The sequence below is a fragment of the Rattus norvegicus genome, chromosome 15 (assembly GCF_021556685.1).
Source record: "Rattus norvegicus strain SHRSP/BbbUtx chromosome 15, alternate assembly SHRSP_T2T, whole genome shotgun sequence".
Lineage (NCBI taxonomy): Eukaryota > Metazoa > Chordata > Mammalia > Rodentia > Muridae > Rattus > Rattus norvegicus.
Genome location: NC_141548.1, coordinates 40,415,927 through 40,442,506, shown reverse-complemented (window position 1 = coordinate 40,442,506; position 26,580 = coordinate 40,415,927). Strand labels below are relative to the sequence as shown.

Sequence of the window (26,580 nt, the reverse complement as noted above, 5' to 3'; positions counted from 1 at the left end):
CCATACACTGTAGCTTTCATCTCCCGTGCAGAAAAAACAGGAACTCTACACCATCGGCCACAGTGTGGGTACAAGTGCTTAGGCTGTGCTTCAGTACCTCAGAGATTTCCTTAGCTACTTCTACCACTGTAAATGCTGCTGCCACTTGTCACAAAACCGAAGGGACGTGGTCCGGGTTTTAAAGTAAACCATTCTTAGTGTGTGTGTGTGTGGGGGGGGGGATGAAATTATTTGTTTTAAAAGCTCAACAACACGATCTAAGTATTTATCAAGTGAGCACATTTCCTAAGCGGACAATCTGAAAATCGGAGAACCACAAAGCTAGAGTCCAAGTACAGGAAACACACGCACACGTCACTGTGTCACTGAGCACTGTGTCAGGGCTCCCCAAACTACCCCAAGCAACTTCCGGTGGGGACACTCTGCATCAGGGGCAGCAGTTCTCCAAGGCAGTAACTGCATATTGTCTTCCAGGCTTTGAACAGCATCTTTGGGAAGCTGATAAAATGTGGGGTCACATAGGCTATCCAACCTGCTAACTGTGGCTAAGCCTCCACTCGAACCATTGCAAGACCCAGATATATCAGGGTGCTATAAGCTATTAAATGACTCCATTGCTAAAAGGAAGGTCCAGGAACATGATAAATGTCTCCAAGGCTGAAGCCATGATTGTTACACGAAGGCCTGATGTGCAGGATGTGAGAGGAGCTGCCCCCAGCAGGCTGTTCTTTCCCTCAGTGTGAGTGAGGCCCTTGCTTTTGGGAGGAAGGTAAAAGAACGACAGTGGGAGCTAGATATGTCCTGAGATTCACAATCCTGTGTTAGAAACAGAAGAGAAACATGATTATGATGTTTCCAAGCGGATTGGAGTTAAATTTGATGCTGCCAGCTTCTCTAAAACACCGATCTTTCTTTTGATAAAATGGCTCTAAAGGAAGATGAAGTTGTCAAGAAGTGATGTCCACAATAAACAGAAAGAAGAGAACCTCGCTCTGCAGAGTCTGTGCAGATTCCTGCACAGCTTGAGCTGTCTCTGCCATCTACTCTTTCAAGGGCCAGTTAAGCTAGTGATTAAGCCACAGGGAGGTCACTTCTCTCCAAAAGGTTACAGGGATCATGAACATAACCAGTGCAAAATGCCAATCTCTGATGCTTCACCGAGTATCCTGCAATTGCAAGAGGAAGCAGAGCCCCTAAGATGTGAAAAGGAGATAACCCGCAGGTACAGATGTTCTCAGCACAACCTGTGGCTCCAGACGAGCTCCAGACGAGCTTCAGGCGAGCTTCAGTGCCCTGCAGCCAGCCGAGACACCCACCCAGGCTTTCTAATGGGAAAATACCTCCAATTCTTGCTTCCTCTTTCCTTGTGGTAAGAAGCAGGAGGAGAGCTAACGGGTGTCTTGAGTTTACAGCTGGGGCCACTTTAGGCTCAAACTAGGAGGGTCCTAAAGAATGACCTCAAATACAGCTAGTTAATTCTTTGTTTCCTACACAGGATTAGAGATCTGTTTCTGGGATTAGCGATCCTAAGGAGATGTCATATGCTCCCCACCAAAAAAGTAAATTATAAGCTCCTAGTACCTTCTGAGAGTAATTCTCCAGTGTGATTATAATAATCTATATCTGAATGGAAATTCCCAATCACATGGGATCAGATCCCAGCAGCATTACATGGTAAGCTTAATTCCCCCTCCCCAGTATAATGACTGTTTTCCTTTCATCCTGCTTGTAAAATTTGTCCCCTTTATTCAAACCACTTAAGAATGCAAATCGGAGGGGCTGGGGATTTAGCTCAGTGGTAGAGCGCTTACCTAGGAAGTGCAAGGCCCTGGGTTCGGTCCCCAGCTCCGAAAAAAAAAGAACCAAAAAAAAAAAAAAGAAAAGAATGCAAATCGGGCCTCATGGCTTGATGATCTCACCAGAGTTCTGGAAACACCGTTTAAGATTCTGAGAGTGAATGGAATTCCTCTTCCTTTACCTCAGTGAAATTCTATGAGGGACACAGTGTGCCGAGCTTTGCAGAAAGCCTGAAAGGGGGCCTGGCTTTCTCCACCAACCTAGAAAGGGCAAATGAACCATTCATAGCTGGCAAAAACTCATGCCCGCCCCCAAATGAAGCCACACGGTAGAGAAGCCTCTCAGCTATGCACCCTCCGTGGTTAGACGGCATCACAAGATGTGAGTGCAAGCAGGATTCCAGGATCATTCAGAAGAGGCACATCGTTAGCTCCAACTTCCTTCTCTCAGACATGGACAACGAGGGGAATTTATTTGTTTACATTTCATATTTGATCCTCCTTCCCAGTCTCCCCTCCATGAACCCCCTCCCCATTCCCTTCCCCTTTGCCTCAAAGAGGGTGCTCTCACACCCACCCACTCACTCCCCGCCTCACCTCTCTAGCATCTCCCTTCTCTGGAGCATCAAGCCTCCACAGGAGGTTGGAATAAACTTTTCTTTGTTTTACCCACGAAGGGTCTATTTTGGTTTCTTTACTGCGCTCATTTTGTTTATCGGGTGCAGAAACCGGGGATTGGTAACTTGGCCTCGGAACCAAGGCTCCTGCCTGTTAGCATTTTGTCTGGGCTCCGCCCCACAGTTACCTGGCAACAGCCAGGTGTGCCTGACTCACTATAAAAGGGGCTGCTCGCCCACTCTGTTCTCTCTCGCCCTTGCCTTCTAGTTCTGGCTCTCTCCTCTCACTCGCCCCCCTTTCCCATTCCCTCCCCGCCCCCCGCCTCTCTCCAAGTGCTCATGGCCGGCCTCTACGTGTCTACTCTGCTCTCTCTCTGCCTTTCTGTCTCTACTACCCTCTTAACTCCCCCCTCCATGCCCTGAATAAACTCTATTCTATATTATACGGTCCTGTGGCTGGTTCTTCATGGGGAAGGGATGCCTCATGCTGAGCCCACGGAGGTATCCCCTTACCCCACACCTTACCGCACATCCACCAAAACATACTTCTTCTCCCCCTTTATCTTTTTATAAACACACACTGCCAGCCATTAAATTTGACCCCAAATTCTAGACTCCATCACACCTCTCTCCAACCCTGTAGTTCCAGAATCCTGCTCTGCCCGTGTGTCCCACCCCCACCCCCAGGAAAAGCACCACCACGGAGCTGCCTGCTTCGTCTACCCCCACCCCCTCTACTAGATAAACTTCACCATGGAGCTGCCATTAGAGCAAACGCTCCTCTTGCCCCCTCTGGGCCCCGTGAAATCACAGGGACAAAAATCTGTGATTTGGAACATTTTCCTCTCTGACAAGTTTCCCGTTTCTCTTGGGGACATCCTCCCCGCCATGAATATTCTTGTTACAAGTACACTTTATCCACCTCAGCCACTGTCAGGGACCGGACTGCGGGACTAGGCAGATTCCTGAGAAGGGCTTGACCTTTTCGAAGAAAGAACCTGTCCCCGGAAGACTGTTGCCTCCTTGTCTAAGGAGAATATCTTGCGGTTTAGAGATTCACCTTATGTCCTTGGGCACTTCCCAGTACTCCCCCCCCCCCCCGCCCTAAGCTTCAGTTCCTGCTTCAATTCCTGCTTCAGAGCTTTAAATGCTATACATTCCTCTCAATAAACAGACCTTGACAAGGACACTGCTTGGTCTCGCTCCTCTTTCCCGCAGGTATGGGTCCCCGTCGACCCCAACAAATAACTGGGTCCCAGCTGGCGGGGCAAGCCACTCTCTACTGCCTCCCCCAGGAGCTTCCTGTGATTTTTTTTTCCGTGACATTTTCCTTGTCTAGGGGAACCTAGAGTTCCGTGGCCTAAAGTTCCACGGCTGGTGGCTTCCATGGTACTTTGCAGCCCTAGCCTCTTTCAGCTCCCTCCTAAAGTGTCCTCTTCTCTGTTGGAGCCCAGACAGGCCACCAGATGTGAGCTAGCTCACTCTCCATCTCGACCTCCCCCCCCCACAACACCTCCCCACCCCACCCCATCTTGGAGCTTATAAAAATTCCCCCAGCAGAATTCTGTTTTGCAAACCACTTTCTCCTCTTGGACTATAAACACCTTGGCTTCAATACAGATCAATGACCAAAACTTGGCACCCTTGATTTCCAAGTTCTCACAAATCATAACACTGTCTGCCATTGTCTGAACAAATGATCCCCAGACATCACATCTAAACATGCCCTGTTCTGAACTTCCGAAAGATTCTTATCTCTCAGGTTCTACTTCTCACTCTTAAAACTCTTTTCTCTCTATGATTTCTCTGGGTTCTGCTTTCAAAAATAAAAAAAAAAAATCTCTTCAAACTCTGCTGTAAACTATCAGGACTTGTATGTTCATTGGATAAGGTTAAAAACTGTAAAATCTGTTACAAAACTTATTTTAAAACATATAACAAAAGGCCTATAGCTAAAAATCGACACATAGGTAATCTTAATTTGCTACAATTTACTAATATTCAATTCAATCCCTGTTTAAAATATTTGTAATTTAGCTCCAACTCTTGTTTTAAAAAAACAGATGTGCAGAACAACCCCCCCAAATAAAACAACCCAAACACATTTAATACCAACCGCATGGCTGGCAGCCATTGTTACTAAGGTTAGAGAAGTGCATGTCACGTCACTCACCATTGTAAGATAATCACGTGGTATAAACCAGCTAAGGCAACACGCAAGGCTTCTTAGTCCTACTGAGCCTTCGGTCGACCCCCCTACCTCCTGTTAGACTAAGAAAGCAAAGCAGTTCTCCAAAATATTTTGGATTGGTATGGGTTTTTTGGTATGATGATAAATTCCTAGGGTTATAAAGATATACTCGGGTTACCAAAAGCGAACATAGGGACGTATGTCTAGCTGCTTATGTCACCGTCCATTGTTTTCACCACCGCGTAACTAAAAATTTTAAATAAGGAACAACATATGTCTGACTAGGCATATTTGGTAAATAAGATTTATAAATTCCTGAGGTCTGCACAGGGTCACCATGATGTATGTCTAACCCTGCATCTCTGCTCACTGTGTTAAGCTTTAGCTATCTGGGTAAACTGAGTCACACAAGAAATTGTGATATTCTATAATGGTGCACTACAAAAGGGACAGGAAAGTAGGGCTCCCAGCTTCTCTGTGGTCTGTATTTACATATTATGCATTTATGCACTTATGGTCTAAAATTTTATTTTGATGCCAAAAGATCTTCAGCTAAATCTTCAACTCAAAATTGTAAGGTTCAAACTTAACAGGGAGAAAGCTGTAAATTCCTAATCTTATAAAAAAAACTGTTCATGCATAAGCTGTTAGATAATTCATTTAGTGACAAGCTTTATTTAGCCTCCTGTGTTTAAAACGATTAAAGTTTGTTTAACTCAGGTATGCTTAATAGATTCTACTTCTCAAACTCTTCAGAGATCTGCTGACTATGTCATTTAAAATGGTTAATGAAAAAGCTTCCCCAATAGATAGAAGGGCTGGCTCCTAGCAGGAACCCTACGGTTTTGAAAGAAGAAGGGTAGAGCATGACCCCACCTGGACTGTGGTAACACTAACCACTGGGCAAAAATCTTCTCCATGTCTCAGCTGCTGCCAGGGCTGGGCCCAAACTGTGGACCCTGTTGGGATGACGACTATACTCAGCCTGGTACTCAACCTGGCCAAAGTAAGATCGAACGCTCCAAGTTCCTCCTGCACATAAAAATCTCTCAGGTCTTCTGGGTCTGGCACCCATAGGCCAGTGATGCTGCTCTGTCAGCTGAAGACTGAGTGGTGAACTGCGTGACAGCTGAGGACTGACTACTGCCCAGGACAAAGTCATCCAGGCCATGGGAGCCTAGGTCAGCTGTCTAGGTGGTGGGTAAGTCTCTGCCATTTTAATTGATATGTAAGCCTTTATTTAGCTTTTAGATTATACCTCCTGCTGTAACTTATCCTTCTCAGATCTCTGGTGATGCTGCCTGACTAACTGTAGCTTTAACAGCATCAGTGCCCCAGGGTCGGCAGGAAGTAGCAATACAAAGATCACCGTCATCATTCATTACCAACCAAAAGGCTGGGATGTTAGGTCTCAAACTCGACTCAGATAGCAGGGCTGCCTATTTAACACATCAAAGCAGACTCCGGATGCCAGGCTCTCCCAGCATCCCTCAGTCCCTGTTATAGGATCCTCCTTGCTGGCATGCCCTGCAGTCTAGGGGGCTGGCTGCCCTTCCACGAGCTTCTCTTCCCTGTATAATCCAGCCACTTGGGCTATACTGGTCCTTTCTACCCCTCTGGCCTCTTGGTCTCCTCGCTCTCCCCTCTTCCTTTCCCCCTCTCTTCACATGGCCTGGCTGGAGGTCATGTTCACTCTGGACTCTTTCAGATGTGTCTGCTTCTGCGGCTGATTGCATTCTCCCTTTTATACCAATAAACATTCTCATCCACCTTACCTAGAAGCAGCTATGTCCTTCCTCCTTTTTATTTATTTATTTTTACATTCAGGGTTGATTCCTTTAGCCCTGACATTGGCGTAAACAGGCCGCACATGTTTATTTCCTCAGATTTTCATTCTGGGAATTCTGGGTCAAAGAGAACAAAAAGGTGCAGGCTCTTCTTGCCTCTCCCTACACAGGTATAAGGTAAGGATTGAACCTGCTGATCATACAGGGGGACCGTACCCGGTCCTCATGATGGAGAGAGACCCCCACAACAGAATCTTCAGGACAATGACACAGTTGTCATTGTTCCTGCTCTGCCTCTCGGTCACAGGAGATGTGATTTTAACAATCTCCTTGGATGAGCATATTGCACCGTGGTGATACTTGTGTTTTCCACGATAGACTTTAGACTTAATTTTTAACAATGTTTTCAGAAAGTGCACTCTTTCAGTGACTGCCCAAGGGGCCTTCTGGATGTGGGTGGGGCAAGATTTATGTGCCTGGCTAGGAGGAGGGCCAGGCGAGGTGCTGAAGCAGGCCAGCTGGGATCCACCAGTATTCTTTACTACCAGGAAAGGGCTGCCGAGCCCTGGGAACTAGAAATAAACATTTGTCAAAAATCTGGCTCAGGCGTAAGAAAATTACTAGGTAAATGTCTTTGGGAAAACTTTCCAAGCAAAGACTGGGCCTGGAGATGTAGCTCAATGGTTTCCTGGTTATGGAAACTATTGGAATGTTCAAGAGATTAGAATTCCCCTGACTTTTGCTGCAGGGAGAGAAGGGCTGAAGCCTGGGGCTAGAGGAGGAAACTGGCTCCTCAGGAAGAAAAACTGAACAGTTCCTCCTATAACCATGACAAGGGACACTGGAGTCAAAACAGTGATGGGCAAAGTCACACGCTGACCCAGACTGCCTAGTCGTGTTTACTTCTGGCCTCTGTTTTAACCGTGGACTTGGGCTTTCTCATCCAAGTGGAAAACAAGCCCTTCTCTCTGCTTTTTACTGTTAGCCATGTCCTTGAACTGGTGCACTGAGGATGGCTGGCTTTTTCCGGCTGCCAAGCTTCGACCCTAAAATCTCTGGTAACACTTTGGCCTTCCTCTTCTCCTTTTCTTGAGAATAAGGATGGGAGGACGGTTGTGGTGGCAGTAGCCATATTCTAAGTCTCAGGCGACCTTCAGGGTAGAGCCAAGGGACGAGCCTGGTGCCACAGAGTGACTGAAAGTGCTCCTCAGATCTGTGCCGCATTCGTTTTAAGGATGAAGGAGAATAAATCTCTACTTGCTTAAAGGCCATTTTTCTCCTGTTCCCTGATAGAAACACGCACTGAGTATGAGCTCTCCCGAGTGAGGCACAAACACCACGGGTTCGGATGGGGGAAGGACAGAAACTCAGTCCTCAATCCCGGATGGCAAAATGGAGGAGAGGGAAAAATCCAAACCAAATGGCCGCACTCGCTGCCTGGAGAGGAGCTTCGCAACAACAGAGGATGGCCACGAGAGAGCAAATCCAGCAGTGTCAGTGGGCCGGGAGTTTAGAGAAACCCTTCTTGAGGAAGTATAGTAGTGTCTGGGTCAGAGAGGAACGAAAGCGGCAGTCTGGAGAGCAGTTTGGAGGCTTAGTTGTGCGCCAGCCAGCGGGGACCTGCTCTCATGATTACAATGGCTTTAATAACGGGGGCGGGGTGGGGGGGTTGGGGGGGTGATGCTGTATCCCCAGTTGGCTACGATGATCAGAAACTGCTCACTGCAGCCATCACTAATAAGTGAGTAAAGTTTGACACTAAATTACAATTCTAGATACTCAGTTTTTTTCATAGTTCCTGTTGCAGAGCAAAACCAAGCCAGAACATCCGTAAACATAATGAGTCAATTAAGCGTCTCTCCATTTGGGAATTACTTAGAGTTGAAAACTTAACAGGATCAGGAGAGAGGGCAGAGCAATTCAGTATTTATTGAATCAAAGCGTCAAGGCGTTTATTGTGAGACGATTGTTTTGGGTAATTTTAAAGCAAATGTTGGTGTAAAGTTTTTAATCACTGAAAATCCTGTCTAGACACAAGACTTCATTCTTCACGTGCACATTTACTGATATTTTCATATTGAGTATAAGCACCTTTCAATGTTCAGAGTTCACTCTGAGTATAAAACACATTTCTATTCATTGTTATTACATTCAATGATCGTTTATAAGCCAGGAGTTACTGAATTAGGAAGATGGATTAATAAAAATGTTTACATCTGGAACTGGAGGTCCATCTCACGGAGGGCGCTTGCTTGGCAGGGCCCAGACTCAGGATGATCTCGAGAATCTCTCTACTCCTTTTAGCAAAATTTGAAGTGGAGAAATAATAGGTAACTTGTCTAATTATAGCCTCTGTTGGTGTTGGTATTGCTGTAACACACTTCACAGGAGTTTCCATAGCAGGGTGTCCTCTCTAAGTTGGGAGGGGACATTTGCCTTCTGAGACAGAAGTGAGAGAAGCCCTGAGAGGAGTGAGCTGAGCTCCATGGAGGCAGCGCAGGCTCTGAGGTTTTTTCTTTGCCTTCACACAGCAGGAATTGGAGCACTCAGGGTCAGGGGATGAGTTAATTTGCTTCCTGAGGAGGTCTACAGGCTGCTGACAAAGCCTGGGGCACATCTGTCCCCATATCTAACCCTAACCCTAATCCAGGCTGGGTCTCTAGGGAGAGGAGTCACATACCCAAGGGACAGGAAGAGCCCCCAGCTCAGAGTTAAAGTCTCCCCTACTACATTCTGTGGAAAAGGGCTTCCTTGGCCATTTCTACTCATATCAAAGCATGTGCCACACAGATGCTCTCTGAGGTACTTGAGCTCTGGAGGACGGCTAAGACAGCCTTGATTCCTCAATGGAAACTTCCAAATCTGGAAGAACCTAGAGTAATATGCTCCAAGTTCTACAGACCATGACTGTCAATCTAGACTACTGCAATCAGAAAGCTAACTGTCATAGTTAAAGGGGAAAGAAAAACTTCCCATGGTACAAATAGGCTAAAATAATTCCTACCCACCGAGTAGTACTAGAGAAAATAATGGAAGCAATGTTTTGGATTGAAGAAAGGACTAGGCACAGCCAAGAGACTCTACCAGGAGGATGAATGAAGTTATAATCATAACACACAAAGGACAACTGTGACCACAAGCAGCAAAAAAAAAAAAAAAAAAACACAAAAAAAAAAACACAAAAAAAACCAAACCCAATAAAATGACTGGAACCATAGAATTTTCAATAATAGTTAATATTAACAGCCTCAACTCTCTAATCAAAAGACACAGGCCAAATAAATTGAATAACAATTTAAACAAAACCCACTTTTCTGTTGCCTACAAGAAACTCATCTTACCTCTCGAGACAGGCAACACCTTAAATTGAAGGACGGGAAAAGCATTGCAAGCAAACAGGAGCCGGAAGCAAGGGGGCAATGCCATCCTACAAACAGGAGCAGGAAGCAAGCGGGCAATGCCATCCTAAAACCGGACACAGTGGACTTCAAACCAGCACTAATCAGAAGAGATAAACAGGGGCACGTCATTCTACCCAAGAGGACAGTTAACCAAGAAAACATTGCAGGTACCAAACTCTGGTGTACCTAATCTCATTAAAAAATGTACTGTTGGAATTAATGACACAGATTAATAACAACATACCAATGGGTGATTTCAACATCTCACTTTCTCTAAAAGTCATCTGAACAAAAAATGAAGTGATAAACATCCGAATTAAATGCCATCATACATCAAATGGTCCATATATATATATGTATATATATATATATATAATATTTCACCAAAACACCAAAGAAAATACATTCTACTCAGCAGTTCATCAAAGCCTCTCTAAAACATATCACATATCTGGACAAAGTTAGAATATTGAAATAACTTAATGCCATCTGCTAATTTGTAACAAAACTTAAAAATAGGTAGCAAACAGCTGCCCCCCAAACCCTACGGTTATGTTCACAAGCTCATGGAGATCAAACAGCTCATTGGTGAATAATGAATGGGTCAAAGAAACGATCAAGAAAGGAAAATAATCTTGGAACCAAATGAAAACAAACACACGGCACAACCAAACTGGGACGCCTAAGAGCCAGGCTAACTGAATTGATTACTAATGACTTCTTGTGAGGGAATTTAGAGCTCTAAGCCCTGACAGTGAAAAATCAGAAAAAGCACAAATAAATGACTTAATGATGCAATTCAAGGATCTGGAAAAACAGCAACAAACCAAGCCCAAATCCACTGGATGGAAGAAATAATAATAAGAACAGAAATTAATGGCACAGAAACAAACAGTACAAAGAAGAAGTAAACCTAGGGTTGGCTTCTTTGGGACAATAAACAAGATCCATGGTCCCTTGGTCCAACGAATAGAACGAGAGGACCTAAGTTAACAGAATCAGAAATGACACAGAAGCATTACAACAGACGCCACTGAGAGTCAGTGACTCTGAATAAGGGAAGGCTTTCAAAATCTGTGCTCCATTAAGCTGGACAACCTAAAGGACAGGGGAGCATTTCTAGATCTATCTAAACCACCAGGGTCAGATTAAGATGAGGTCAACTACTGAAGCAGACCAACAACAAGTAAAGAGATTGAAGTGCCCAAGGAAAACACAGGCTTAGCTGTGCACATAGCAGAAAGGAAAGGGAGCAGAGGGAATGCCTGGGAACTCCCTCTACAAACCCAGCAGCCTTCTAACGTCAGGATCAGTCAAGACAGGACAAGAGAAAACCAGGCCAGTCATATAGATGAAACATGATCAGCAAAGTATTTGAAAACTGAATACGGGTATAAATTCAAAAGATCACTCTCCATGGTCCAGTTGGCTTTATCCTAAAGATGCAGGGATTGTTCAACATACGTAAGTCCATAAAACATAATAAACCATGTAAGAGGGCTTAAAGACAAACATTGAATGATCATCTCAATAGATACAGAAAAAGACACTTGACAAAAATCCAGCATGCCTTGCCGAGGAAGGCAAGGATTGAAGGGAACATTTCTAACATAGTAAAGCTATATATGGAAAACTATAGCCAGCACATACTACATGGAGAAAAACTCAAAGTAATCTGATTAAAATCTGGAATAAGACGGTGCTGTCTCCTACCTAATACAGTGCCTGAAGTTTGAGCTGGAGCAAGAAGAGCAGAAGAACAAGTCAAACTACTCCTATTTGCAGACTCATCTCAAGGATTCCATCAAAAACGCCTAGAAACAAACAGCAATTCAGCCGAATGGCAAAGTATGAAATCAACTTACAATAATTCGTAGTAGCTGACTTGGGAAGAGATCACGACAGACTCTCATTCACGGTATCTTCAAAAAGGAACAATATAACCAAGAATAAACCTTCCAGGGGAGTAAAGAACTGGGCTACGAAAACTTGACTCACCGCTGAAGCCAGAGGTTGAGAAAGACACCAGGAAACGGAAAGATAACTCTTGATCATGGATCGGTAGATTTGATGTGGAGACAATAACAACTCTAACAAAAGTAACTTACGGATTCATTCCTAATCAAACACCCACGAGGACCTTTGCGTGAACACAGAAGAGCACCCTAAATTAATATGGAACAAAAGCAGCAAAAACAAAATACTCCCACAATCCCAAGCACCATGAACAACGCCGGAGGGACTACTATTCCAGGTTTCAAGCTGTGTTATAGAGCCAAGTAATAAATATGACCATAAACAGTAAAAAAAAAAAAAGATGTATAGACCAAGGGAGGAAATTAGAAGACACAGATATAAATACATACCACTACAGCAGTCTGGTGGCTGGCAAACATGCCAAAAATATACACTGGAGAAGAGGCACGTTCAATAAATGTTGCTGGGAAAACCGGATGTACATATGTAAAAGAAACGAATAGATAAGACCTGTATCTATCACCTTGCACAAGAATTAACTCCAGATATAGCAAAACAAAAACAAAGACAAACAAAAAAAAACCCCACACAAACAAACAAAAAACTTTTAACATGAAATTGGAAACACTGAGACTGCTAGAAGGAAACAGTCTGCACCTGCACGGTGTGGATGTAGACAGACTTTCTAAGCCTCATTTGCTCAGGCATCTGTCCTTGCCAAGTGGAACTTCATGAAACCAAAAGGCTTGTGCACAGCTAAGCAAGACATCAGTTGAGTGGAGAAGAAGCCACAGAAAGGGAGAGACTCACTCCTTCCAGCCACAGTTCTGACAGAAGATTAGTATGCAGAATATATAAAGAACTCAAAACAGAGACTCAAGAGAACAAATGATCCAGTTTAAAAATGGGTTTTGTATCCAAACAGGACTCTCGAAAGATGAAATAGAAAAACAAGAAACATTTCAAAGGAGTATTTATTCACTGTTCTTAGCAATTAGGGAAATGCAAATTAAACTACCGTGATTTCATCTCACCCCAGTCTGAACGCCAACATTCAACAGAATAACTGTCAGCAAATGCTGGTGAGGATCTGGGGGAAGGGGACCCACATCCATGGAGGCAACCACTGTGGAAATCAGCATGGGGAACTCTCAAAAAGCTAAGACTGAGTCTACCCTAAAACCCAGCTCCATCGCTCCTTGGCACACACCCAAAGGACCCGACATCCTACTGGACAGACGCATACAAATACATGTAACTACACTGCTGCTTTTATCCACGATAGCTAAGACATGGAAATAACCTACATGTCCTCCGACGATGGACAGAGAGTGAAAACATGGTAACACGATGAAGTGCTCCTCAGATGTCAGAAGCAATGAAACCACAAAACTCGCAGGTGCATAGACTCTAGAAAATATTATACTTTGCGAGGTAACGCAGTCCCACAGTGACAGATGCCATGCATTCTCTCTTATCTGTGGTTCCTAGCTCCAAACATTCAGATATGAGTACACAATCTGGAGAACTGCAGAAGTCAGGAGACTGAAAGGACCATGGTGTGTGTTGGGGAAGGAGTTCTAGAGAAGGGTAGCAGGCTACAGGTGATTTGGAGGGGAAATGGGAAAACGAGGAAGGGATTGTCTATAACTGAGGGGGGTGTCAGTACAGGAAGACAGGGAGGGAGAAGGGGTAAATAAAACTAATGATGTTTGAAAAGGGGCATAGGGAATTATTATTTTACATTTACCTAAAATTGCATATGAAATATACAAGTATATGTGCACACATAAATATAAGTACATACATACATACATATATACACATAATACACATACACACACACACAGAGACAGAGAGAGACAGAGAAATGGAAGGACAGAGGGAAGGAGGGACAGAGGTTGATTTAATGAAGTTTTAGTGAAGTTACACCACTTTGGGCTGGCTTTAATACTCCATCCAAGAACCATAGACTATCTAACAAAAACCCCAGTAGCAGGCAGGAGAAACCTCCCTTTGAGTTATTGGGCAGGGGAGTTCAAGACTCTCCTAAAACAATCTATGCTATTGCCATTGCCCTTGGTTGCCTCCCAGAGGCTGAAGGTGAGTCCTTATTGCCAAAGACACCACACATATTGGACATCGAGCCTGGAGGATTTGAGATGGAGTTAACCTGACCATCTCCGCCCTGTGAACTAGCTTTCATAGTGCTAGAAGGTGCTATGAAAGCTGCTGAGAGGCACAAGCGGTCAATTGCTCTACCCAGCTGTGACACCTATGAACCACAGCAATTCCAGCATGACAAGATATCCCTAAAGGGGCAACGGTGGGACTTAATCTTAGCAATAACCAACAGCCATCTTATTGAACTCGCAGCTCACCGAACAGGAGGGAAATCATGTGTGGTACTGTACACTGTAAGTTGGCCAACTATATGTGACAGGTCAGGTCATGGATCTTAGAGGAGAACCTACAACTGCCACTTTCCTAAAGCAGCACATTCCTAAGTATATTCTAAATACTTACTCTTTACACTCAGAGTTAAGTGTAGATCTTACCCCAACCAAAGAAGGTTCTTTTTGCAGCAGGAGGCCATTACAGAAAGCGCAATTAGCCCCAGCCCCTACTGATGCATCTGCTAATCAACTCCTGCATCTAAGGACCAGGCAACATCATGGAAGAGGGGTAGAAAGAGTGTAAAAGTCAGACCAGGCACTTTTCTGTGAGACTGCGCCTTCTAGTTATGACAGGGAAACTACAACCATGAGATCTCATCATCATGACAGGGTCTCAAGATCTGAACCATTCCAATAGCAGTTGACATCCCAACATAGATAGAGGAAATATAATGGGATCCCCACCCCTCCCTGAGGAGCTACACGCAATTGACAACTTCTGAGAGACGGAGAATTAGTGTTCTCCAGGGGTGAGCTCCTGAGTGGTTATCCAATACTAAGTGGTCAGAAACAAATGCATGCAGTAACACAGCCTGGTTATTTGTTGTTTGAATGTTTATGTAACAACAATGATTAAAGAAGAGGAGGTCGTGAATTTGGAAGGGAGTTGGGGGTACATGGGACGGGTGGGAGGGAGGGGAGCAAGCAGGAAAGCGATGTGATTATATTTCAATTAAAAAGACAACCTTGAAGGACATTCAAAGGATACTTACTGCTGGTGGAGGACAGATGGCTGTAGTCGGACCTGAAACATAAGAAGTAGGATCAGACACCATTTTCCTCTGTCCAAATGAACCTCTTGTTGCTAAAAGCTTCGTTAATGGTGATATGGTAGGAGCATTTGCCTGCTAAAGCTGTCACGGGTGAAAAAGTGTTGAGGCTTCTTTTGTGCAAATCAGCGCTGTGTTTGAATTTTGGAAGCAAAACTGGGCCTTCATATGGGCTCCACGAGTCGCTCTGTGTGATTCTCAGGCCCTCTAAATTGCTGTAGAGTTTTTGAATATTTGTTTATTTTTCTGGTGAGAAAGCGTCTAAGTTTTCAACAGATTGACAACTCCTCAAAAGGCTACACTCCCATCGTTCTAGCAGCACCACTGGGGTGCTTCCTTGCTGACACGATGGGAGGGACCCTGAGGAAGGACGACAGAACTTGACCAGGGAATAGGAGAGCATCCACAGGTCCACAGGACAACAGGAACCCTCAGCACCGGGCACCTCAGTTGATTCCCTTCCTAAGCCTGCTGGGTAGGAGAGCCACAGGGTACGGGCTGTGATGGGGAAGGAGAGTGGAAGAGAAGTGATCCATCCATGCGAGTTTTATGTGAAGAACTAGATGGCTGGCAGTCAGTCAGTATGTGAATGGAATCCTGCCAAGGACCTGCCCTGCCTCCTTGTCTGCCACATTCCTGTCATCGGGTAGGGCTCTTAAGACTTTCCTCTTTGGCAAGAAGCTGTCAAAGTCATTCTCAGTAGGAATCTCTTAGGGATGCAGGGATTCACAGTGCCTGGGAGTTGGGGGGTGTAGTTTTGTAAATGAACTGCTACATGGAGTTTAATTTTATAGGTATATATTCTCCCCTTTGCACCTCAGTCCCCAGTTGCCTTTCTTGAACTATCCAGTTTCACCCCATTACCACATTTAAAAGTTGCACATAAAATTTTTGAAAGATTATCTTTTATATGTTAAAGTGACCACAGTGCCCAGACTAGACGATGCCCTGGTTTATTGCTAAGAAATAAAATGGAGGGAAAAGGGCACTGGCTTTCTCTTCCTGATGAAATATTTCAGTAGTCAAAATCATTTGGTCTTTCAAGCTGGAAAGAATAAAAACTGCTAAAGAGATTTACGGGTCTTCTTATAAATTGCACTCACATGTGCCAAATTCTATTTTCTTGTCTGTCATATCAGTTTGGGTGACAAAATACCTGATACAAATGACTTAAGAAGCAAGGATCTTGGGGGTGGGGAGAACGAGATTGTGCACAGACAGGAAGTGGAAAGAGAAGAAACTTGGCATGCAGCCCTTCCTCCTCTCTCTCTCTCTCTCTCTCTCTCTCTCTCTCTCTCTCTCTCTCTCTCTCTCTCTCTCTCTCTCTCTCTGCCTGTGGGAGGATGCCACCCAGATTCAAGCTAGGTCTTCCCTGTTCAGCTGAACCTCTGGTAGCATCTTCACTGACATGTCTGGGGCTCTGTCTCCTAGGTGATTCTAAATCCAGTCGGTTGGTTACTTTCCATTTGGGAAGTGAAAGTGGTACTGTCTGTTAAGGAGACCCAGAAATGAGGAAGGACAAGGGTTTGGACCCACTGGGCAGAGTGGACGGGAAATGAGCAAGTTAGAAAGTCGGATGGGTTGGGCTAGGGCATAGTGCCATATTGCCTGAGGGAAACGAAGCAAAGGCTGGTGACATCCTGAAACCCAGGATTTCCGCACCTGGCATTGGCACCTTAAACTCTTTCTGATGCCAGACAGAGCAGAAACAACACATTAGGCTGGCACTGAGGAAACTAACTATATAAAGTGCAGCGGATGCCCAGAAAGCATTTGATAGCAAGGCTCTTCATCACCGTTCTTCCACATTTTCCACAACTATGATCATCGTGGGATGACCAGACTTTCCAGAAACTGCACGACTATCCAAATACCACACAGGGAGTGTATTACTATGCCTCCTGTAGCAAAATGGTGCCAGTCTTCTCAGCTAGGGCTTGGCAGAGATGAGATTCACACAGGCAGGCGGGTAAAGATCTGCATGCAGATGAATATGAATGCAGAATGAATATTACATCAAAACCACAGTTAAGAATCTTGAAGCGCCTGGATAGTATTTTAGGATAAGCACGAGAGTAAAGGACACCACTCCGCCAGGCTCCCCTAAATCTCTTATGGCAATGCTGGAGTCAGGCTTGCTGAGCATCCAGTCTCTGACAGATTCGTGAACTCCAGTTCTTTCATGCAGCAGCCAATCTGTACAGCTCCAGGATCCTGTCTGACTTTCAGTGGTGTCCATGCTCATTAGCTAAAACACAAACCCCTTTCTCCACGAAGGGTGACCCCTGCCCAGCTCTGCAGAGCTTTTTCTATTCAAACCAATTCAACAGAAGAGGCATCTGAAATTTCACCTTGCTCTCCAGGCCCTGGCTCTGAGTTCATGTGATTTGCACAGTTGCCATGACGATAGAGGCAACAGCTCTGAAGTGCTGCTCTTTTCATTGTAAACCATCTGATCGCGTCCTTGGCAGCCTGTGGTTCCCACTTTCGATGAAGTGATGCCCTGCAATCCACTCAACCCTTCTCTTCGGAAATCGCTGCGTGGTTGTTCTTGGTTGTCCACGTTTGCAGAATACAGGGCCACGAGGTATTTATGAGTAAAGTTTTGTGCTTCCTTTCATGTCCTTAGAAAAACTACCATGACTGGGCGTACACACTGGGTCAAGGTATTCCCCATCTGCGGCTCACACTCTAAATGAGTTTATTTAATGGCATGGCCAGGGAAAGACGATCTATAAAGCTTCAGACAGCTATATGAAGAAATAGATTGAGGTGATTTCAGAAAACAATCAGGTACTCGACCAGACTGCTTGAAGGACTTTGTGCTCCCCAAACTTACTTAGTGGGTGGGGACAGCTTGAGATTTTTTTTTCTTGGTCTTGATCACAAAGTGGTCCCCTGCTAGCTCTGCGGATGACATGCAAGCCTTCTAGAATGAAGCATGAGAGGTGAACTTAGGAATCCTGAGATGTAAAATTCTTGAATCTATACTGTACATGACATATATTAATGTAGGGATTATTCTCTCATACCTGACATATATATTCCAAATATTGTTTCATTTAATAACTGTGCTAATAATAAAAAGTTCATTATGATCCGGACTGTATGTTAAAATGCACACATTTGGGATTCTAGGGTAAGGCATTCTGTAATTAAGATGGGTCACCTCTGCCGGAGGTCCACTAAATAATTTGCACATATATTCTTTTTATTTAAAAAATGAGTATCTTTCTAATTCTCTTTTCCAGGAAGCTATGGCCTAACAACTGATCTTGGGCTTTCTGTAAACCTGGCCTTCCTGTTGATGCAGACGCATGGCTCCCTGTGTCATGAACATCCACACTTATTCTCAGTGCACTAAATTGAATGATGGTAACAGAGCTAAGTGGCCTTGGACACAAAGGATGTACTCCTGTATGCAGTATGTCAACGTTCTACAAGGACATTTTGCACTCCCTATAAGGTTTCCTTTTTTAAAAAGGCTGACCCGTTTAAAATCTCACTGTACCCATTCTCCCATACTCCTGTTTCTCTTCTCAGTCCTTGCCTCTTTTCTTAGGCTGCAGGGGGCGGTTGGGTGTCGTTCCCTGAAATGTATGCCACTGCCATGAGCCAAAAGGTCAGTGACACCTGACACAGAAGTAGACGTCCCCAATGCCAGACCAAACTACTGCCATGGCAGGGTAGAGGCTATGTCTTGAAGGCTCACTAAATCTAGTCCTTGCTGGCACTGGCTTTTATTTGTATTTTCAAGGAACTGCCTGTCCCTCTGTTAAGAGATTCTGTGTCACAGGCTACCCTGCCAATGTTGCCAATGGCTTGCTAGTTTCTCCTAACGGCAGACAGAAGCACAGGCTCATCTTCCAGTGCAGCTGCCAAATGACATCTATTGTCACAGAACACTCGTCTGCCATTAGCCTTGGCCCACGTTAGGAAGGTCTGAAAAGGGAGCATTTCCTCCAAATAGAAGCAAGAACTGATTATAGATGAAATGGTCCCTTGAGAGGTGAGGCCACGAGGTGAGGAGGATGCTGAGGACTTGGGTAGCAGAACAATAGGTCATAAACCCCTTGGGTTGCGGCACCCCGGCACCCCATCTGAAATATCGTAACAATCCCCAGTGTGGCCGGTGCTCTGAACAATGAAGACCAGCTTCCTTCAAATGTCTAAAAACATCCAACTGTCTACTGTGTTGGATACAAAGAATGCACAGAGCTCACTGTAGGGGCACATGTCTGTAAGGCCAGCACTTGGGAGACTGAGGCAGGGGCATTCACAACTGGTGGCCACCTCAGCTACATAGTAAGACTGTCTCAAAAACAAAACAAAAGGAGAACTTGTGGTTACGATGTCCCCATTGCTATCCTATAGAATATAGTCTGTCATTTGGAGAGTCCTTTTCATAACAGTATGATGAGAAATGAGGCTCAGGGGCTCCCTTGACTGGTGCCACTCACCAATGACTGAGCACACTCATTTAATCCTGACACAAAGAAATACTATTGTCTCCACTGGATACAGTGGGGAACCAAAGGCAGAGAGAGGAGGGGATTGGCTCATGGTTTCACACTTCCTAAGTGGAACCAAGGCTTGAATATAAGCAGGTAGACTCTAAATTCCAGAATGACCAGCCCAGTCTGTTTGCTGCCAGCCAGACCCACGGTGTTTCTTAGAACCATTTCTCTGATCACACAGAAAAAATAAATAGATAAATCAACCTAAGTGATGACCCAGAGTCCTTTGCTTTGTGCTCTTCTCTGCACATACACCCTTCTCCTAATCTGTGAGGACCACAAGTAGCCAGGGACTCTGTGAGACCTGAGGCACCGAGGCTACAGGGAAAGAAGCAGCAAGCCAGCTCTTGCCTCCTGGTGAACGCCCACTCAATGCTGCCCATCCGTCCATGTCAGAGCTCCAGTCTGTATTGACACAAAGAGGAGGTGCCATCTGCTCTTTCCTCTGCCCCCCTCTAGCCAAGGCTGGCCCATCCGCATGTGGTCTGAAGTCCTCCTCTTCAGAATGCGAACTGATGCAAGTCAGGTTTTCTCCTGTATCTTGATTGTTCCTTTGTAGTAGAACCCCTTCTGTGGACACGGACTGATCCATCACAGCCCTGACTAGGACTCGTTTGCCCCTCTGGCTCCGGCCTTCTTAGTCCTCATTTTTCTGGATAGTTTTCCAGACAAATGCCCCAGCATTCACCTTTTCCTTACAGTCTGATCCTCTCCCCCATCCTCCACCCCCCTCTAGCCACTGCTCTCATCTGACTTCTCACCACCACTCCACTTCTCAAAGCCTCACTTCAGTTATCTCCATTAATAAAATGACACTTCACAGTCCTTATCTTAATGAGATTCTCAGTTAGTCATTATTGACCTTTGTTCCTCCCAAACTTAACCCTTTCTCAGATCCGGGACAGCCTGTTTCTTCTTCTTGGGCTCTGTCATTAGTTTCCTTCCCTTTGCTTAACATTTCAATGCGATGGCTTCTCAAAGCTGACCAAGGACATGGAGAGCCCACAGAGCGAGCAGAGGCTTAGAAAGACAGTGGGGGTTACGTAAATGTTCCCTGTGACCTTCAACTGAGTTCATCCCCCCCAGGACTTAAAGGGCGGTTCTGAAGAGATTGTCACGTTAGACCTCCACACTGAACTCCAGATACCTAGTGGCTGACTGCCCATCTTAAGACTGTGTTTGCTGACACCAAAAACATCTCACATTTCCCCCCTTTCGAAAGGATCATGAGCTAGTTTTAGAATCCAATTAATTTTTTTCTTCTCATAAAACTTTACCAAGTCCATTGTGCTGTATATGCCTTGAAGTCGTTTGTGGACCCCAAATTAAGGACACACATCCTAGTGGATATGTCACTTGAGCTGGGTTTTGAGAGAGGGAGTAGAATTTCACCTGATAGATAGGCATGCCAGGCAGAAAGCGCAGATCTGGCAGAAAGGGCAGTTTGGCGAAAGCAAGGCATCAGAAAAACCTGCCAGGGTGGCCAGGTCAGAGAGCAAAGAAAATACCTGAGGAGAAGTGGGACCAGTGTAACAATCCAAGGCTACGTTCAGTTCTTGCCATTGATAGACAAAAGAGCTGTCAACACTTGGAAGGGAGAGGGACATTACTGAGGAAATCCTGCTCGGGATACAAGCCTGTAAACTCAGTATTTAGGAAGGGAGGCAGGAAGATCAGGGTTTAAGGTTGTCATGGCTACTTAGTGATTTCAAGTTCAACCTGGACTACATTGTTTCCAACGGCAGCAGCAGCAGCAACAAGCAGTGGGGATATTCAGTGAGGGAGCTTTCTGTGCTTAATATTCGGCTTGGAGAAGAAAGGGAAAACAGCAGAAAGATGAGCCAACTATGAACATCCCTTTCTATAGTTAAACCAAAATTCAAAATACATAGAGGTCAAGAGCAAATATAAGGTTAATGATCACAAATGAAACTTCTGTATAAAATAATATCACCTTACATTTTAAGTTTTCTAGTGGTGCAATGAGAGTTCTTTAAACAATCCTGTCCTGTTACAGCCACACTCTTTAAAGACAAGCAGAAAATAGAGGCGTGGGTGTCTCCATTTTAACTAGCTCTTCCCAAGTGTCCTGGTAGCTCTCATACTAGCCTGACTCTTGTCTTTGACACCCCTCAAAGACAGCACTACTTCTTCTCCAAGGCAAGGTCCTTGGGCAAACATCTGCTCTAGGTGAGCCCTTCAAGTTGAAAACTAGTGGAACAGTGACTGCTTCATGCTAGCTATAATAGAGCTGGCAAAATTGGCTTTTTTTCTTTTTTCATGGTTCAGCTAACCATGGGGAAGGGGAGGGGAGGGAAAGGGGGGAAATGGAACCAAAGGTCGTCAACTAATGTTGATAAATAGTGGCGGTGTGAGTTAGTGAAAGAATCCTTGTCTATTGTTTGTGAGGCCTTAGGTTGGAACTCCAGAACCCCCAACCCTCCAAAAAAATCAAGAAATAAACTAAGTTGACAACTGTCACATCAACAGAATTGAAGCAAAAGCAATGGTGGACAGGGGTGGGGGTGGGGGCTTCAAATCAAGTTACTCCTCTCTCACCGTTACCATGGATGGGTGACAAGAGAAAGCCCCGCTGTGGGGAAGATTGAAGGTCTAGATTTAGGGTAGGGCTGGTGGAGAAGGCTGCAAGGAAGGGTGGGGTTGGGAGACAGGAAGAGCTTGGGAGACTCTTTCTTGGGTTAGGTCAGAACATAGGTCCATTCTGGAACTGGCCTCTCCCTGTCCTCAGTAGATTGCCAAATCTCAAAATTAGCTTGAAACCTCTCCACCTTCCAGGAATTCCGAGGTCTTCTGTAGTCTGGGTAGCCCCTGACCTCTAGCAGGACTTCTCTAGATAGGAAAAGACACACTTTCCTACTGGAGTAGCACTTGCATCCTGGATGTGGTGCTGACTGTGCACAGGGAAATCCTCTAGATATGGGCTGGGTGGAAACCATTATGGGACATTCATTTCTGAAAATGCATTCCGTCTTTTGTCCTACTCAGGAAAACTGCTGTTGGGAGAGGGCTAATTAGCCTCCAAAGGTTTGAGCTAATTACTGAGTCCTTTGAAGCACACCGACCCCATCCTAGCATCCAGTAGGTACTCCAGGCTGGCGGGGTGGAGAGGCTCAGCCGCACAGTGTAAGTGAGATATGCAGTTCTTCTAGCCGGCTTCCTGTGTCTTTTTCCTGTGCCCGGAGTCCCACCCTCTCCACCTGCTTTCCTCTTCACCAGCCTGGGGCTCCATAGCTATCACAGATGCCCTGCTGGTGGGAACAAGTGCAGGGGCATTTCTAGCTGAAGGGAGATACTGGCTGAACCTGGCACCGTGGGGTCCACAGGGCTGCGAGGAATGTCGCTAAGCCTCAGGTCTCAACCTATCAGCCCCGGGTGGGGTTCTTCCCGCCCCTCCCCACCCCGCCCCAGGCAACCACACATCAAACCGCCTGCACGCAGACACTGAACCCCAACCCCAGGACAACCCCGGCTCGGGCTCGGGACCGCAAGAACTGAGCTCCCGTCCCGCCCGGCTGGGCTTGGCTCACCCTCCGGTCTCGGCTCCAGAGTCCACGCAGTCCTCTTCCTCACCGGCCGCCTTCGGGTTCATGGCGCGCGTGGCCTCTGCGCTCCCTCGCTCCGGGACCCTCCGACAGCCTCGTACCCGGCCTTGGCAACGACCCAGTCCCGAACGCTAGCCGCTCGCCGCGCCCTCTCGCGGCCGCGCCCTCCCCGCCCTCCGCTCTGCTGCGCGGGCGCGCCGGGCGCCACTAGGCGAGGATCCGAGCGTGTGCACGGGATGCGCGCGTGTGCACGAGCCCGAGCGTGAGTGCGGGAGGTGTCGGGGGATGGACTCTCTCGGTGAGCATGGAGTGCAATGGGCGTGCAGTGTTTACCTTGCAACCCGCCTGGCTAATGCCCCGCTGCTGTGCGTTCTACAGTGACTGGTGCGGACAAAATGTGTGTCTAGTAGCAAAGCTGCCCTCCCCTGGGCCCACAGTAAGGAGTCCGGAGTCCCCGGGCTTTCCCAGAGATTTTCCAGCCCCAGTCTGCTAGCAGCACTGGAGAAACACCCACCAGCACAACCAGGGCAGGGTGCGATATCTCCATTTGGGGACCACTTAAAACACGTGGGTGTTTTCTTCCAGGTTCCTTAGAACTGCATACATTGAATTCATTATCACCTTGCTCAGTGCACAGACTGGCTTCTCACTGACCCAACTTGCCAGGGAAAGGATTCTTTTGTTATCTGTCTTAAAATAACACGAAGAGCCCTCCCTGGATGTGTCTCCATTCAAGGGGTCTGGCAGCAAGAGGGTGATGGATGTTGTTAAACCCAGCCACTCCTTGGGGTGGGTTAATGACTGAGGTAGCAGGAAGTCATTTTCACTCTAGCAGGCTGAGGTGAGGCAACTTGGTGATGGGAGGAGGCGGAGGGGGAGTAAGAACAACTTAGACTTAATTCTGGAGGTGTCATTAGAAGCCATGGAAAGCGCTTTCTCGTAAGCCCTATTCACTTTTGTCGGGTAGTGCCGAAGACGCGACCAGTGGCCTTGCGCATGCTCTGCCAACCGGCTATAACCCAGCCACCTTTTCTTTTCAGACAAGTTATTTAACCTCTTGGAGCCTTAATTTCTTTGCATACTGGGCTACTGCTATTTTCCCTGTACCTCCATTGTGATTTAGAAGGGATCATATCTATTTAAGCTACTGCGATCTTCCCTGTATCTCCATTTGAGTTACTGTAAAACGGCTTGCGTGCATTCTGCTACGTGCCAAGTACTGGTTACCCGGAGCTGCCAGGGTCACAGGCGAAGGCTAACTAGCTGCGAGCCTTCTCTCAACTGGCACGGCAGCGTCACTCCTGTGTGACAAGTGTCAAAGAGGAATCTTCCTTTCTTTCTTTCTTTCTTTCTTTCTTTCTTTCTTTCCTTCTTTCTTTCCTTCTTTCCCTGTTCTCCCCACTTTACATAATCATCATTGTTTTCTAAATCTTATTTTAAACATGTTACACAAAAGAGAAGGGCAGAGTAGAAACATAGTATTGACCAGGAAAAAATATAGGTAAGTATGCCCATGCCAAACCTGAATAGCCTTCCCTAAACCTAAAATTCTTTCCCCAGAACAAGCAAAAATAGATATGTTATAATCAACTTGGTGCTCATTAACTCAAACAAAGAGCAGTTCTTTAAGGGAGACACAGCCAATTTACTGTATTGTGGTTTGAAATCTAAAAATGTCCTTTGAAGTCTCATGTGTTAAGAGCTTGGTGACCAGCTGGTAGGCTTTTTGAGAAGTGATTGGATCAGTAAGGTGCTAACCTCATCAATGGATGAATTCATAGTTAATTGGACAGTGTGTGTATGGGGGTGGGGTCTAGTCGGAGGAAGTAGATCAGCGGGAAGTTATCCTGTTTCCTCTCAGTAGAACCTCTGCCACACACTCTGTGACACCAGGCCAAAAACCATGGAGCTGAGCAACCGCAAACTGACACTTCTCAATCTGTGAGTCAAATTAAGTTTCCTCAGCAGCCCCCTCAGGAGAGACTCAAATGCATCGGCTAAGTCATTAGATAAAACCTCAGAGGCACCAAACACATTGACCTCACATTAAGGAATGTTGGTTTAATTTGGTCAAGGGAAAGCCCAAATTCGAATCCTCCATTTCTAGCTCGTGTCTTCCGTGTCCTTATACTTTATGGTTTCCAGCCTGCCTGTAATCCGGCTCTTGTGTGTCTGTGCCTGACGCTTGTGATTTGTCTGCCCTAACAAAGGATTTTGCTCTGTACTTACTGAACAGCACATAGAGCTTGACATTGGGAAAGGGATGAGGGATTCTCTACAGAAACCTTTAACAGCATTTTACCAGGAAAGAAGTCATCTTACTGACCCAGAAAGGCAAACAGCAAGAAGCAAGCCTGTTATCAGATGATATCCACAGGTTGCTTCCAACACCTGTGTGGGATGTTTATCACATAAGGTTGGTTTCAGATTGTATTAGTCAGGTTTCTCTTAAGGAACAGAGCAGATAGAATATGTGTATTCAGATAGAATATGGGGATTTATTAAGGGTGTTGGCTGTGTCCTCACAGAAAGGACAAGAATTCAGTAGGTATCAAGTCCATGAGACTATGTCTTGGAGTCCCAGCCTGGTGCTGGAGTCCCGGGGATTCCTAGAGAGCATCCGTCTTTAGTCTACATTGGAATCCCCAAGAAGTAGGTTCTGATACTAGGGGAGGAATGTCTTATCAACAATAGATGAAGTGGATGACGAGAATGAGGGCAAGCAGGCAGAAAGCAAAAGCTTCCTTCTTCCATGTCCTTTTACGCCGGCTACCACCAAAAGATGCGGCCCAGATTTAGGGTGGGTCTTCCCACATTCAAAGATCTAACCAAGGTAATCCCTCAGTCATGCCTGCATCTTCAGTTCTCGTTGATATAAACTTTAGCCATCACACATGCTGTTGGCTGTTGACTGTTTTCAGTAAATGATTACACACACACACACACACACACACACACACACACACACACACACACACTTCTGAGGCAGGGGCATGGAAGAATACATAACCTAAAATTAAAGCTATGCATTTGCTTAAGAGGTGAAAGCTGATTAAATGGGAAATCCAAGACAAGTGAGGTTGGTTACATTGTTCCCTTAAAGGCAACTTAATTTAAGTAGGCTGAGTACATAATAGGGTAGCAGGTTGAGTACACAGTCTTAAATGACCTCAGTGGGCTATTTTTAACTTTGCTCTGAGGTCTGCCAAAAGTTCAGTCTCTTTGGGGTCAAAGAATATTTTTAAAAATGTATCACTGTATCAAAGTAACTCTATTTTATTTTATTTTTACATTAATTTATTTATTTATTTGTGTGTGTGTGTGTGTGTGTGTGTGTGTGTGTGTACATGAACAGATACACATATGTGGAGGTCAGAGGTCATCTTTCAGAAGTTGCTCTCCGTCTTTTACCATAAGGGGTTTTGACTCAAACTCAAGTCGTCAGGCTTGGTGGCGAGCACCGTCACCTCCGATCCATCTCACGAGTCCTTCTCCTTTGAATTGT

At 45.5% G+C, this 26,580-nt stretch overlaps 1 protein-coding gene across 1 annotated transcript in view; it reads right to left on the bottom strand.

Moving 5' to 3' along the window:
- The window catches only part of Fam124a (family with sequence similarity 124 member A), a 55,188-nt gene extending 31,884 nt beyond the window's left edge, over positions 1-23,304 (bottom strand). The window contains exons 1-2 of the mRNA NM_001433101.1: positions 23,061-23,304; positions 14,939-14,970 (exon numbers count right to left, since the gene is read on the bottom strand). Of these exons, the coding sequence (NP_001420030.1) occupies positions 14,939-14,970; positions 23,061-23,122 (94 nt within the window). The 5' untranslated portion in view covers positions 23,123-23,304. The remainder of the gene's footprint in view (positions 1-14,938; positions 14,971-23,060) is intronic.
- Positions 23,305-26,580: the final 3,276 nt, after the last annotated feature.